General features: G+C 39.4%; 2 protein-coding genes across 3 annotated transcripts in view; one reads left to right on the forward strand and one right to left on the reverse strand.

The window, feature by feature from the left end:
- plagl2 (pleiomorphic adenoma gene-like 2) overlaps window positions 1-16260 on the reverse strand; it is a 46198-nt gene that overhangs the window by 3292 nt on the left and 26646 nt on the right. For both annotated transcript variants that reach the window (XM_055048592.1, XM_055048593.1), the window contains 2 exons: window positions 983-1096; window positions 412-861 (listed from right to left, as the gene is read on the reverse strand). In XM_055048592.1, the coding sequence (XP_054904567.1) occupies window positions 412-734 (323 nt within the window). In that variant the 5' untranslated portion in view covers window positions 735-861; window positions 983-1096. The remainder of the gene's footprint in view (window positions 1-411; window positions 862-982; window positions 1097-16260) is intronic.
- Window positions 9616-12323, forward strand: LOC129371790 (uncharacterized). Its single transcript, XM_055048594.1, has 6 exons — window positions 9616-9837; window positions 10478-10564; window positions 11019-11275; window positions 11397-11583; window positions 11716-11843; window positions 12016-12323. The coding sequence occupies exons 1-6, from the start codon at window positions 9693-9695 to the stop codon at window positions 12301-12303; spliced, it is 1092 nt and encodes a 363-aa protein (XP_054904569.1). The 5' UTR covers window positions 9616-9692; the 3' UTR covers window positions 12304-12323.

Below are 16260 nucleotides of genomic sequence, written 5' to 3' on the forward strand. Positions count from 1 at the left end.
ACACAATGCAAAGGTGATGTAGAAAACATCACAGATCTTATGTCTCACCATCATGTATTCTGCAGATAAAGAAAACTTCTGCTTGCAGAAGTTAGAAACTCAAGTCAAAATAACGTTTTTTTGGAACAGTTTGGGAGTTTCACCAAGAAATGGCCGAGAATGTTGATTAACCAATATCTTGATTGAACTTTGACAACTTAATAGCTTTGTTTTATCATTGGACACCATGTCATCTCCAAATCATATGATTCCACTGAATTAGGTGTTTTTTATTTAGGGTCATCAGAGTAAAAAGGCATGCAACAATTTTTAATTAACAACTACATATAAACATAAAAGCTTAGATTAAGCCTCATTGTGGTCGGTAACCAAATTCTATCAAATTGCAGATGGAGGAAATATGACTGATACCTGAAGAGTTTGTACTTGGAGCTGAAGGCCTTGGGACAGTGCGGCTGTGAGCAGTGGAAAGGCTTCTCTCCGGTGTGACTCGAAGTGTGGAGCCGGAGCTTCTCCTGCGTGACAAACAGGGCCCCGCACACCAGACACTCGTTCCCACTTGCTCTTCCTACTTTCTCTCCGTCCTCTTCCCTTTCTTTCCCCCGGTCTCTCTCTCTCTCCGTCCGTGGCAGCGGGGCGGCGCTCCCAAACAGCTTGGCGGCAGTGCGTCGTCCCTCTTCCTCCGGCGTCAGTGCGGTAATACAGTGTGAGGCATCGGCGGCAGCAGCTGCCATGGCAGCCCTAGAGTGCCGCTGCCATGAAAGTCACATGCGGTTCCCCTGCCTCGCAGGCTCAACGTCGGAAGGTGTTGGGGAGAAGCGAAAGGTGACCGGCCGTTCAAAGGTTGCGTCTGGTTTATAGCTGGAATATTGCGGTCAAACAAAGTGTGAGACAAAAAAATGATCTAAAAGTCAAAACGATTTGAGGTCAAATTTGCAATCTCTGAAATGAAACCAAACTGTTCCGGCTGTGAACTTCCCACCTTATATCTCCACCTTGGTTACTCCTCCTGTCGTTTGGCTTCTCTACCCCTCACCCAGTGCCAACAGCTATGGCTGGTGGTGAGTGGGAAATACTGCTCTGCATCTTTACTGTCCTGTCAGAAGAGAAAGAACACAAGCAACGCAAAGATAAGTGAATAATATTCGTCCAAGCAACACAAACTGCAATAAAACGCGTCTCATCACAAACACATTTGAACAGTGTCTAAATGGTCAATAAGACAAGTAGAGTTGTGCAGTACATTCAGCAACATGACGCTTCAGTGCTTTACATGATGGAAATGTAAAATCTTACACTGCAGAGGCTAAACAAAGGAAAGTAATGAAAAGTTGGAAGAAAGGCTCTTCTTTATGATGAACAACTCTAAACAAATCCTTTGATCCAAAGGAAGTTTTGCAGTTTTCTGGAAGATTATTCCAGATTAGTAGAGCAAGCTGCTTCTCCATGTTTGGTTCTGATTCTGGGGATGAAAAGCAGACTAGAACCAGAAGACCTGAGATGTCTGGAAGGTTAATACACCAACAGCATATCCTTAATGTATTTATTCAGTCAGTGATTTCTAAACTGACAAAATTATTTTAAAGTCTGAGCTATGAGGTGCCAGTGCAAGGCCTTTAGAACTGGTGTGATGTGTTCTGGCGATGTGAGCAGCAATGTTTTGGATCAGCTGTAGCGGTCTGATTATTTTTTGGGCAGACCTGCAAACACACTGTTGCAGTAATCAATGCGATTAAAGATAACTGCATTGTTGATTTTCTCTAGAGCTTTATGAGACTTAAGTCCTGTAGTCTTGGATATATTCTTCAGGTGATAGAAGGCCGACTTTGTAAATATCTTTATGAGGTTCTGAAGGTTCAGGTCAGAGTCCATCACTACATCCAGATTTCAGGTCTGATCACTAGTATCTATCTGTAATAACTGAGTGCTGGCTCTCGATGGTTCCCTTTTAGGTCCAAACACAATGTTACGGAAAGTCATGGATGTTTCCACACATTGATATGTTCTATGCATCGGCTCAATGCTTAAGCACCTGGTGACATTGCAATGTAGATCTGTGTATCATTTGTATAGTAAAGTTAACTTATCTCATTATTTGTCAAAACATATGAATGAACCAGAAAAGTTTTATTGCTGTTTTATTGCTGTTACAGAGTGTGAACAATTGTTAATAAATACTGATAAAAAACCCCATTACTGACACTATACCCCTCTGAGGTATAGTGTCAGTACTGGATCATCTTCTCTATGTGAACAAGCTGCATCTCGTTTCTGGTTACATAGAAGGAAACAGCAGGCAACACAGATCAAATGATTGACAGCACTTTAGATAAAAATGTGTGTTGTTTCCAAGAATCCCTACAGCACAAATGTTTTCTATACCTTCCACACGCCCTTCCCCCCCTTCACACGCACACACACACACACACGCACACACACACACACACACACACACACACACACAAAACTCACGCATTGATACTATTGCAGAGAAAAGGCTGAAACAAATGAAGTTGCCTTAAAGATTCACAACCTGATGCTTCCTGGAATGCTTGCATGATTTACTGACTTTTTGTGGGTCTCAAAGATTTTTAATTTAAATAAAAGTGAAGACAAAATCTACAGGCCTAAATCAGAATCACTGCAGATTTAATCTCGCCTAAATGAGCTTAATGCACGTCCTTAACACAGAAATCCGATCAATTGGTGTGGGATTGCAGTGAAATTAAACCATCTTTGCTTAAAGTCACCACACATCCAGAGTCCCGTAGCCCTTGCCCAGCCTGCCCAAAAAAAAATCATCTCCAAGTTCAATTTTTGCAACTGGTTGCCTTGATGGCCACTAGAGGGAGCTGCACTGCAAATCTGACAGACATGAAAGCAAGTTTAAAAAATCGTTTTCGGCCTTCAGAGGAAACAGTTGTTAAGATCAAGTGCAAACACTGAGTCCCATCCCTCATCATGTGTGTCTGTAGATGACAGACCAGAGCAGAAAGCATGATGTGTGTGTGTGTGTGTGTGTGTGTGTGTGTGTGTGTGTGTGTGTGTGTGTGTGTGTTGTGTGTGTGTGTGTGTGTGTGTGTGTGTGTGTGTGGGGGGGGGGGGGGTTTACATGTATGTACTTGTTATGAAACAGGATAAGGCTGCTGTAATTCTTGGGAAGACAGAAACACACACAGCCACCTCCAGGAGTAACATCCTTAACTCACTGGACAGTTTTTAAGACAGAATAAATCACATTAGTTGCTGAAGGAGCAAATGATCCCCTTTCTTTGTGTCCTCTCTGCTGTCCGCTTTTCTTCCCCTTCAGTAACCTGCTTGAGCTCTCCTGTTAGCGAAGTCCCACATGGAGAGGACACAACACTGATCCCCAATGTCAGCCGCTCTACCAATCGCATGTAGAATTAAAAATTTGACATCTTCTCCTCTGTGTGAAAGCTCATTGGGTTCTGGAAGACAGCAAATATTCTGGAATATAAAATACTTCTAATGTTGTCCAACCACACTTTGTGGCCTGAACGGCAACGCTTAATCGCTGTGTGGGTCACTTTCCTTTACAAACTATGTTTCCCTTCATATGTGCTGAACACATGTGCGTCGATGAGTCCATGTAACTTATGTATGCATGCATGCGTATTTACAGCAGCGGTTGAGAGGAGGTTGCAGTAGTGCGGAGTGGTGGTCATCACCCAGCAGGGAGGCTGCATAGGGATGACACTCGTCCCATTGAAGGCCCTCAGGGAGCCCTGCTCTATTGTAGAGGGAGCTGCCCACATCACACATTCCTGACCTGTACCATGTCATATCGTCCTCTCTCTCTTCACACATTACATACAGTGCATTCTACCTACAGGAGTGCTGCAATGTGTGCACAAAAAATACTGATTAATTGTTTTTGGTCGGGAGCGGGGCTTTCCTTCAGAAGGCAATAGTAGCTCAGGGACGAGGTGGAGAAACGGATCTTTTCTCAGATGATCTGTCTCAACATGGTGAACGTTTTAACAAATATTCTAAGACATATATACATTTGTTTTATACAAGTTACATACTGCAACTTTTTTTCATTTGCATAGACATGTATTTTTACTACAATTCTCTTTAGTGTGAACTGTTTTTAGATCACACAAAAGACAGTTCTTTAAAAAAATTTTATTTATTTATTTTCATAAAGCAGCAACGTAATGAGAGCGAATCATGCAGGTCACTTCGCTTTGTCCTTTGCGGTTCTGGTCATTTTGTGCCCATCAATTTCAGGTTTACACAAATTTGGATGTTTACCCACTTCGACAAGCAATGGCTTAGAATTGATTTACTATACTGTAATTATTGTCTACTGTAAATAAATCTGGTGTTGTGACTTCAGCAGAGTAATATCTATCAGCATGAGATCATTGAGTCTGAGGAAATTATTTTCCAAATTTAATGAGGAAATCAGCCCAAATAAATGGAAAGCAGTGTGTAATTCAAACTTTTCTGATGACAACTGAAATTATGTGCGAGATTTCAGTATTTCTAAAACAAAGTATTCCAATAATTCTTAAAAACATTTGTGTACAAAGAAAAACATTGTGAAAAGCAACCATTGTGAAAAAAAACCATATCGATGTTAAAATACATCGATATGGAAACTAGGCAGAGGGGGAGAAAATGGAAACATGAAGGAACAAACTGGGGGTGCAAATTTGCAAATAAGCAAATTGATTCTGAGCAGCGACACCAAGGCTCATGCTACTAACATAAATACTGATGTGAAATGTAGAGTTTAGACTGTAAGCCTGTAACTTGACTTCTCAATAAGGGCCACATAATGTATCAACATTGCAACATTACTGAAGGAATTTATTACTCGTGTAAAAATGTGCTTATTTCCACTTATACACACTTTCCATGAAATACGATGTGAAGGCTCCCTGCAGTAGCTACCGACACCTGGCACAGGTAACAATGGCCCAGATGTTCAAGGTGAGAGCAATAATTTAGAATTTATTTGCTGCAGTCAAAGTTAACATTGTGGAGGGCAGGTTCCTGTTTTTAACAGCTTATTCCTCTAATCAACATTATCAGAATAGACGTACAGAGATCAAAATGTGTCAAAAAGAAACATTTACAAAAAAATAAACAAAAATTTAGTATTCAAGTTAACTATTCAGCTGCTATGATTTTCAAGCAGCTCATAAAATTCAAAATCGAATTTTTTTTCAAATATATTTTGGATTAAATCAGTTTAGCAGTCGAAGTTACTCTCATGACTGTTAAGAGAGCTTAACTGCCCATGTAAAAAGAAATACTTGATTCACTGTCAATTCGGACTCTTTGATAAAGAAGCCACATATATTTAATAGAAAAAAGGACTCGGTGACTAATAATGCCTTATAACTCAGTTTTTTCCGTTAGTAAGTTATTTCGTCTGGTTTGTAAGGGCGAACTCTGTGACAAATGTTTGCACCTACAGGTCATGCAGGCCTTTTGGCTTCCAGCAGCATGAACAGCACCTGTGACAAACCAGCAAAAGAGTTAATGTAGTGTCACACAGTAACAAAAACATTGCTGCAGGATGGAAAACCAAAATGGCAGACGCCTCTACAACAAACACAGAACAGCACATTCACAAGGAGGAGCCTCTGCTTACTTTCCCTAATCAAAAATGTTGAAAGCAGAATTGAACCGCCACTTTCCAACCGCCTGGGTGTCTTTGGTTTCTGTCCTGGATGAAAGAGCTTCCACATTCCTTTCCTGCGGGGTCAGAGGTCAGCCTCTGCGCTGCCTGCCAGCCCGCCTGCCACGGCTCCCGCATGCTGAGTGACTGGTGTTAACCCCTTCGCTCCCGCACGGAACGGTTCGACTTTTCTGTGTTAACAGTGGCATGGCCTCTGCAGAACCACGCTCTGTAAATCAGGGTAAAGTCACTGCATGAACTCCCTGACTGAACTATATGAACATGCTAAATATAGAAAGTGAGTTCAGCGTCCGGAGCTTAGGTGACAACAGGCGCACTAGTGAAGAGAGAAGGAGTGGGGGGTGACTGAAGTGCTGCGCTGCAAAAACATTTCAGCGAAAATATAGGAAATGATTAGAGGTGAACGAGGAAAGGCTCTGCAGAGCTTGAAGAACAACAGTTTTACAAGGCGGGTCATAAAAGTCAGGAAAACACAAAATTCCTAATAATGACATTTGTTTTTAGCTCCCGATGCTGTAAAACAAGCCGGTTGGTCATTTTAAATTAAGTCACTTCCTAAAGTCTCCAAGTTGCACAGATTTGCATCATCAACACTGTTTTCTATTTTCTAAATGTCATGGATGCATGTTTCCTGCTAATTACTCAGTCGCTGAAATACTGGCCACTAAAAGTGATTCAATCTGAAACTGTCCATTTTATTTGCTGAAATTGGCTGAAGTGTTAAGTTTATATATAAAGCTGTCAGTAGCATTCAGTAGGAAGCTGACTAACATTATCAGATTCAGTTTAATTTTTAGTTTTATATAAAAATGAGCTAAGATGCTAATTTTAGCTAAAATGCAATTAGCATAAGGGCTTTCACTAGCATGTTTAACCAGCAATAATCAAATTCACATGCTGTACTAGAATATAAGCAAAAATGAACAACAATGCTAAGGTCAGCATAAATGGCACTTAGATGTAAACAGCAAAAAATAAAAAAACAAGCAATTAAATCTCGTTATTTTCTCAATTTATTTTACATTTATATTACATTTGCAGTTATCAACAAAGGTACCAAGGTTTTTGGGCTGACTTTTGACACATTTTTCTGCTTTTTAACTTTGAGCTAGATCAATTTAGATGTCAACTATGGCTGCAATAGTTGTGTTTTCTTGAGCTCGTTAAGAAATCAAAGTGTGAAACAATGTTTTTTTCATTACTGGCGACAGGAAATACTTTTTTTTATTCCAAGTTCATTCACGCTTCAAGAGATGGAGAAAAATAATCTGCCGCGGCAGAGAGTTTTCTGAAGGAAATAAGAGTTGATCATCACACCCTGGTGAGGACTAACTTTAGAAATTCAAGAGATGGCTCGGGAAGCAGCAGAGTAAGACGGAGGGTGTGGAACAGAGCGGTGCGCAAGAGAGGGATAAAACAACGCCGAAAAAAAGCGAGGGAAAAGCAGAGTTGTGGAGTCAGGGTGTTTGCGCCAGTCAAGTGACTCTACAGAGAGAGAAAGAGACCAGGACAGCGAGGGGGTGGGGGCAGCAGGTCACGCTTTACTGACCACATTGACCTGGATGAGAAGCAAGGAAGTTTACGGTTAGTGAGGGCAGCGGGGCCACCATCAGCTCACTCAGGGAAAGAAAAGTTACAATTCACATTCCAAGAGGGTTTTTTTTTTCAGCAGAAAAGGTTGCGTATTTTGAATCCTGTCAGTATGAAGTGCTATTCAAAGAACAAAGAAGATGAACAGGAAGATCGCATTTGGGCTGAAATGTTGTGAATACAACAAAGTAGACGAGTAAAAGACAACTTCTGTTCATTCCTACTAACAGGTATTCAGAGAGAAAATGACACGAGCAAGAAGAAGAAAACAGGAGAACAGATTCTGCCAGAGGACACAGAGTGTGCATCAAAGAACAGGGTGAACAGAAAATCACACTGAACACAGAAAAAGGCATGATTATTTCATGTAGACATGAGATCCACCTTTCAGATTGGATTATTTATTCCGAATGTCTCTGTTATATATTATGACAACAACAATGGCAAAAATTCCCCCCAAAAAACACAAAATTTATATAAATCTATAACTACATTTATTTGTGGCCTTACAATTCCAGATATTGCTTTTAAATTTTCTAATGACTTATGGCGTGAACAGCTTTAATTTATTGTCTTATTTAATGGAGACACCACAATTCAAAAGTTGTGTTTTTTCAACATCAGCAGAAAATTGACAAAGATTTGTGCAAATTTGTAACGGAAACACAGCTAGTGATTGGATGTGTTTTCAACCACTCAGTGGAGATGCGATTAAATGTGAGAGGATGATAAATCGCTCAATGAACCTCTGAGTGTATCCTCATCCCTTCTGAGATGATGGTTACTTTCCTGGCTTCAAACGCAGATTTTAAGACTTGAAGTTTGTACTTTGCTTCTGTCTCCCCAAACTGTCAACCAGTATTACTGTGGACATAAACTCAGCGATGTTGAACTTATTGGTCAATGATACTCCTGACATCGACAGCAGAACACCACAAAGCCCTCCTATAAAAACCACTCAAAGAAAATACAATGAACGGCCAGAAATTACAGAAACGGTTTCCTATCTTACCGCTCACAGCTTTGTAAAAATTAATACAGACGTTTATGTAGGTGAGTGAATATATGATGAACTACAATAACATGAACCATGCGGAAGATGAACGCAACCTCAGTGCTGCCCAAACCCATAATGCGTTTCAGCAAAGTCACCTCCTTTTCTCACTCTCCATCCTTCCTCTGCTCGGTTTCATTTCCTCTCCTGATCGAGGGACACGTATGGGGGAGGAGTGGCTTCGGATGGTGTAGGGACGGCAAGAGGAAGAGTCTCTGCCATGCCAAACGCTCACCCATCCCGGCAGTAACCACAGGCCACATCGGGCTGGGATGTGGCCATAAACCCAGAAGCACGGGCCCGGTGTCCTGGCTAAAAATAGCTGCGGTTGGGATGGAGGAGGTGCAAGGCTCAACTGCCATCAAGAAACACCTTCACTGTGGGAAAAGAAAGCTGACTTTCCTTTAACTGTCACTTAGTTTTCACAGGGGTTGGACCTTGATCATTCTTTAAAAGATTAGGAATGTAGTCTTCATTTGGTGGAGATTTGTTACAGGCGGTAGACGTTCTGAACTGGTCAGTAACTGTAAGCTTCATATGTACAAATGCGCCTGAGTAGTGCTGCTCATCACTAAGAGGTTTGTTTTGTTCAACAAATGTAGATATAACTTTTTTAAAAATTTAAAAGTTGCAGAAGAACTTGTTTCAGAAGTTGAACAAGTTCATTTTCATAATTCTTTTTCTGTATTTGTAAGCTGCTGTAACCATTTCTCATTCGCTGAATTGATGAATTTGTCTTTTCATCGCTGTAAATCTATGCAGATCACATCCGATGTAAAACAACACTCAGCGTCCCTGATCAGGTCCAGTACTTTCTTCTTTCTGCTTCCTTCTACTTCCTTCTTTAACCTTCTAAATCTCCAGCTCTAGCGAGATTATCTTGTACAAATCAGAGAACAACTCCTGTTAGAAGCTGAAGGTGGTCATGAAGAGCCATTATTTAATGCCTCCTCATTAATTAATGAGGATTGGGCATTGTTTTAGAATCAACTGATTTCAGGAATATAAGTTATCAAAAAGGATATTTTTGGAAAAAATAAAAGGTATTTTCTTTTCTGTTTGCACCTATAAAAATTCAATATTAACGTGAAAACAATTGCCGAATTTAAATTTTTAAAAACCTTTGTGGTGTACACATGTAGATAAATAATTAAAATGATATAGCGAGAACCAATTTGTGCAATTTGTTCGCAAGGAGATTTTCCACTAATCTCCTTCACTTTGTCTTGACTGTCGGTGGACAAAAAGTCTAAGCTTGAAGGCAAACATGGAGTCAGAGAAGCGCATACACAGTAAATTTCGCAGTGTTAAATATGCTGTGTTAAAATTGATTGACTCTTTCAGAGCTAATACAACAACAGACTGAGTATAATGCCACCTAGTGTTGGTGTAAATTTCCAGAGTGTATTCTCGTCGTGTCAATTTGACTCTGACAAGCTCCGCCCACCTCCTCCTCTCAAACCAACAAGTCTAACCGTTGTGTGGACGCCATTTTTCTCCTGCTCGAACGACTGCGGTAAGTTTCTTTTTATAAGATAATAATACAATTTGAATTGTTTTATAAGAATATTTTATTTGTTTCCCGGTTTATGAGTGGGCTAGATATCTAAATACTGAGTTTTATACGGCTAACCTGACCGAGTGAATGCCTAGCTTAAAATGCCCGCCTAAAATCCATGTCCAAGCTATATAGCATAGATATTTGTTTTATTCATTATTTATTTAGTTATTTTTTGCAATGCAACATAAATTAACCGTAAGCGATGCTAATAGTCCAGTTTCATAGTTGACACTGAATTTGGCGCGAGTGATTTTTTTTTTCCGTGCCCAGCATCATAGCTCTACTGTAAACCTTGCATGACTCCGCCATTAACCGTTGCTAGTGCTAACAGACAAGGCGAAAAAGAAGCGAGGCAGTTGAATTAACTGTTCTAGTTACTGAACGAAAGAGCATTTATTAATTGTCTAACTTGGATAAGAGTGCAAAGAAGTCAAATTAATTTGCGCCCAAGCCATTATTGTGTAAACTTTAATCATTGTTTTCTATGAAAACGATGTGATGTGAGCTGTATTGGTTTGTGAAGCAGTTGGCACGTTTCATAAACTGAAAGAATTCCAGTACTAAAGATGAATGACTGAGGAATTATGTGCTGCAGGAACCATGTTGATTAAAACAAGACTTGGCGAGCTGCAAAAATTTGTCCGACTAACGGAGCCGAATCTGAAGGAGTTTTTGACAGCAGGTAAGACACTGGGAGCTTTACACAGGAAGCTCTGAGGCGCTTGTAATGTTACTTGACATTGTTTATTCAAAAGTATTGTTCCAGAATTTATGTGCACATGTGAGTATTAGAGCAACATAACCTCATAATTGTTGTTTAGACAAGCATTTGTCTTTTTCTCTGGCATTTGCAAAATTTGGCGTGCCAACTGTAACAGAGGGGGTGAAGGTTGTTGACAGTTCAGGGACTGAGTTGGATGAAGATGTTGTTAAGGATCCTTCTGCTGGAGTCCTAACCATCGAATATGAAACTGGTTTGTTATATTTGTAATTCATTTTAATATTTAATAAGCTTGCTATTTCATTGTGATTACTGTTTTTTGTCTTTCATCTGCTTCTCTTATTGTTAGAATTTGGAATCTCAGCCAAGCTCATTCTTGTTTTTGTAAGTTGAAAGATTTTCTTATATTTACTAGCATCATCCGAAGAAGGATCTTGTCAACAAGGGCTTGGAGGACCAGCTGCTAGACGAGACACCAAGTTTGTTCCAGAGACTGTCCTGAGTGAAGAAGAGTGCAAGGAAGCCATCGCACTGATTAAGCATTCAGCTGATGAGGACAAAATCAAGAAGATGAAGCTCACATTTGACTTCCGGCGCAACATGGTCCTTGACTCCCAACGGTCAAGCAACATACTCTCTGTCTTTCCACGTTTCAAAGATGTCAAAGGCTTGGTAATTATTTATTTTGATAATTTTACAGTCATGTAAAAATAGTGTATTTTTGTGACAAGTCAAATGAATACAGTTAAAGTGGCTGGGAAATGTTTTAAGCTTTTTACTATCTACATCCTAGGTGGAGCAGGATTTTGTCCTGATGTTTGGAGAAGATGTGTCTGGCAAGTTTCTGGAAAAATGGACGACCACGTTCAAGAGAAAGATCATCCAACAATGCAGGGAGCTTCCAACCACCAGTGACCTTGAAGAACTTCTCCTGGCAGCTGATACTCCTGAGGATAGCACTGAAGTGGATAATGACATGAGTAAGGATGACTTTCAACAATATGTAGAATTCAATTATTGTGTGAGCTTCACTTAGTGATATACACATAATTTAAATTGTGTAGTCACTAGGTTTTGATGGTCAATTCAACATCAAATGTTTCTTATCACAGGTTGGGACAGTGACCTCTCATCGATTTTGCTGCTGCTACACCTGATTCCCCCCTCTGCCTTGGGTCGTAAGAGACCAGGGAAGGTATCTGCCTCCCAAGCAGAGAAGCGTCTTGTGGTCTTCAAGAAGGTTTGTATTTGTTGCAAATTTTATTTTATGTTATACTCGAGGTTGTTTCACTGGGAGAATTTCAGTTTTACGGTGATATCACATAGTTAAATGCTGTTTTTCCATATATCTGTTTTTTGTGGAACATTGCAGCTTTGTAATTATATTGTTCTTTTCTTTTTTCCCCCCACAGACAGGAACCAACATCCAAGAACATCTTGATGCCATCACGACGAGCACACAACCCTATCTCCTTGCTGTGGGATGGAGGAAGAAAGTAGCCCACCAGTTCTTCATCATCCTTGACAAGAATGCCATTGCTTGCAGGTCAACATCCTCTCTTGGTGCTTTTGATGAACTGTTTAAGGCACATTATGTGTTTGCCACAACATACATGTTCATGGTTACTTGGATGGAAAAACTCTTTGCCTTAAATGTACTCTGTCAACTTCGAGCCGTCAATGGGATGTACACCATGTGATGTTACTGTGACAAAAGTTAACAGTGGATATTAAAATCTGCTTTAATTCAATAAATAAGTTAAATGCATTTCTGTGGTAATGTGATTTTTATTCAGTTGTACATTTCACTCTACAAAAGTGTAAAAATAGCACTTCATATTTATCTGTGCAGTTGTTTTTTCACAGCTAAAGAGTAAGTTATCTACACAGTGGAGTATCAGTTTAACACTCATAGGAGTTATATGAGCCTCCAGTGTAAGCTCTCAATAACTCGATGCAGTGTTAAATAACATGAGAACCAGAGTAGTTTTTTCACCATTATGGAGTAACTTATTAACTCTGATTAGAATCAGATTTACTCTTATCAGAGTTATTTGACTAGGAGTGTTAAGTTTTATTAACACTGCACAGTGTTAGCCAGTGTAAAATTTTTACTCGATTTAGAGTTAAATTTAACTCTGAAAATGTAACACTGTTGAAAGAGTAACATTAACACCAATTCCGATAGGGAACATATAGACTCGGAAACAGTGTTAAATTCAACTCTATAGGTGTTGCTTTAACACTGCCAAATTTACTGTGTAGTCACAGTATTTGCTCTTTTCTGCTGATTTCACTATGGTTGCCGTTTAAAACCGCAAATAAAATGTGACGGCCATGTTGCGCGATTAAACCCTTTTTTGCCAAGATGAAAACAATATCAGTAACGCTGACACTTAAAACGCAACAAAAATCATTTGTTCACTGACTGAATCAGTTTGACGGGGATATTGGCATAACTCTGATTGTGGAAAACCTGGCTGGTTGTTTGTTGTTTAATTTCTTCTTTGTTTTCATTGAAACCTCTTAAGAACCAGTCAGACCATCAGCCTAAAACACAAAACACTTTCTGTGAAGAAACCTTTTCAAACCATACAAGTACACAAATATGGACCGATTACAAGGTATCATACAGTCTTATAAATAGACTTTATGTGCATGAGATCGAGCCACTGCACTAGCAAACACAGTGAGATATATCAATCATCTACGAAGGCCCAGCATAAAGTTTTGATGCGACCAGTTATCCTGCAAACCACTCCAGACACAACAACGTTTGCACCACCACACGTTTCACTGACATTTCTTGTTGAATTTCAACTGTATGTTTGTGAGTGTGTATGTGTGTTTGTTTGTGAGAGTCAGTGTGTTATTAGTGTTGGGTTGGGGTTAGCCGGGTCGTTTAAGTCGACACCAAGCCCACCCTGCTTATCTGACGCTGGTAATGTTTCTGTTAGTGAGACCGCAGATCACACAGTTAGACATGTACACACGCATACACACACACACTGGAAGGAGACTCCACACACACCCAGTTTCACCAACTTAAAACAGACAGAGGAAGCCACGTCTGGCTTAAAGCAAAACTCTGCATGAGAGCATCTCTGGGTGTTTACGTCTGACTCAAAGGCATGTCTGATCAAAAGAGATTTTAGGTGGTTCTAGCTGTTTCTTGAATATCTGCCTGATTTAAAGACATATTATTTTATCACAAAACGATGAGGAGCAGGAGATTATAGCTAATTTATTTACCTACACCACAAGTCTTCAAACTTTTGACACGTGAACAAACATAGTACAATGAGCCGACGAAGGAATGTGAGAAAGGGTCAAACCTTGCTAAACTGAACATAAACAAGCTTTGCACCAAACCCTAAGCGTCATTTTAATTATAAAATGAATAAGTAAATTGACATAAACTATGGCGTAACATACTTGTTCATATTCTAGCAGCAGGAATGTTGTGACACCTGGAACTCACAAGGTGAGATGAAACGCAATACCCAATAACAAGATGAGATATTAATATCGATAATTATATTATTCATTTAAAAACAGCAATAATTAATATTACTTTGGAGAAAACTTCAAAGATCAAATGTGTGCTTCAAGGTCTTTATTCTGCATTTGTGACAGTGTGATAGTGATGTACGGAGAAAATCTGCAAATAGATGACTGTATGAGGAATTTGGAGTTAACTACATCAGAAAAATCTTTTTAACATCAAAAATTATTGCTCATTTGTTCATGTGGTTGTTAGCATTATAGCTACAATAAATTTTTCAAAACTTCCATCCCAAAATTTAAAGCCAAATAGGACAAAAAAAAAAAAACATTTCTTATTTGGGCAAAAACTTGAAAAATAAAAATCATCTCCTGTATACTGTTTCAATTTAGTCGATAGATAAAAATCAGGCTTTTTATCTTAAAAGCATACCTAATCAAGACAGGAGAAATGTTATTACTCTTTATTAATCTTTTGTTTTATTGTTCTCCATGTCACATCGGAGGAATCTGCCTGTTCTTGTTAAAAGCTCCATCGTTAATTCTTAGCCTGAATCGTTCATCTCTCTCTCTGCCTCCTGCTGCGGTTACTGCAGAAGACACACTTTTGGGAGGCACCAACCCAGAATAAGCTGCACATGTGTGCATGATAAAAAAAAGGTCAAAATTGAGTCACATCTCCTGTCAGCACAAAACCACATCACAGTCCAAGTGTCATGTTGACAAAGATCCACAGCATCATGATCTCAAGCGCGACAGAATGGCCTGTGATCTGCTTCAGCCTCTGCTGCCACACATCTGGATAACATGTTTTAACAAAGACTGAGCTGGGAAGAGACCAATTAGAAAATTAACTGGCTCCACAAACAAGAACAGATTTCCACTCTCTCTTTGGAGCTAATTCAATAAGAAAACATTGGGTTTGGTTGTAATGAAATAAAATCGGCAACAATCTGGGTTGGCCATTTCCTGAAAAATGATGCCCAGGTCATGCGTACATATCAAAGTGGTCCTCCTCAACACGGCTACACCTTATTGGTTGAATCTATCCTGGTGCTAGAATCAGGTAACTGACTCGCTCTTTGCTGAGCTAGCAATCTGTTGAGCAACATGCACAGCAGCAGTTTCAGGTTGCCTCCAACATATTCGGGTGGACGCCACTCGCCAGAGACGCGTAGTGGAGGCGGCCTCAGTGCGGACTCAAAGACAGCGAGCACTGGACATTTCATGACCACGGACACTTGGTCGGTGACAGCTTTGTTTGAAATTTAATTCATTTTGTTTATTGTTTCTGGTTGTTGTGTTTTATTTTGGACATTTAAAACATCTTCCAGTTCCAATGTTAAGTTGCTTCTTCTCTGAGTGGGCAAACTTCAATTATTCAATGTATTACTTGGGGGGGGAAAAACATGGTTTATCGCTGTAATGTCTGGGACAATTTATCTCCCAGTGAAATTTGTTGTTGGGACAACAATTTTGGGGGGATTTTATTGTAAAAAAATAACATTTGTTTAAGTATAACAGTACAAGATGAAATTCTGGATGAAAGAGGAAAGATTATGTCACTAGTTTGGCAGTATTTTGTATATTGAAAGCAAAAAATAAATAAAACAATTGTTAACAACTGATATGTAATGCTTATATTGTGGTACATTTCTTAGTCATATTGCTCAGCCCTAAACTCTAGTAAACCATTTATTCACAGACAACTCACATCAATCTATATATTTAATTACTTTACATCTCCTATAGCATAGGAACTGCCCCGCCCCACTCTGCCTACCCAATCATTTAACTTTCATACAAATCAATCCACAAACCACTAAAATATGTAGAAATACAAGCATGACACTTGTCACTCAAACATTCACAGTACTGTAGATTTTGCATCATCAGCACTGCACATATGAAACAAACGTCAAAGTTCATCAGAGGCTTTGGTTTTAGATTTTAAGCTAATTAGATTGAAGTTATGAGGATTTTTAAAATCTATTTAATAGTATGCAAACTTATTCAAATTAATTTTTAATCCATAATAAGATGCCAATGAATGCTATCGTTTCGTTAAAGTTTTTGTGCCAAGACCAACAACCGATTATGCGTCTGACATCATTTAAAGCGCAGATCAAACGACTTCTATTGGTCGGACCTTT

The sequence above is a fragment of the Poeciliopsis prolifica genome, unplaced genomic scaffold (genome assembly GCF_027474105.1).
Source record: "Poeciliopsis prolifica strain line A6 unplaced genomic scaffold, Auburn_PproV2 SCAFFOLD027, whole genome shotgun sequence".
NCBI lineage: Eukaryota > Metazoa > Chordata > Actinopteri > Cyprinodontiformes > Poeciliidae > Poeciliopsis > Poeciliopsis prolifica.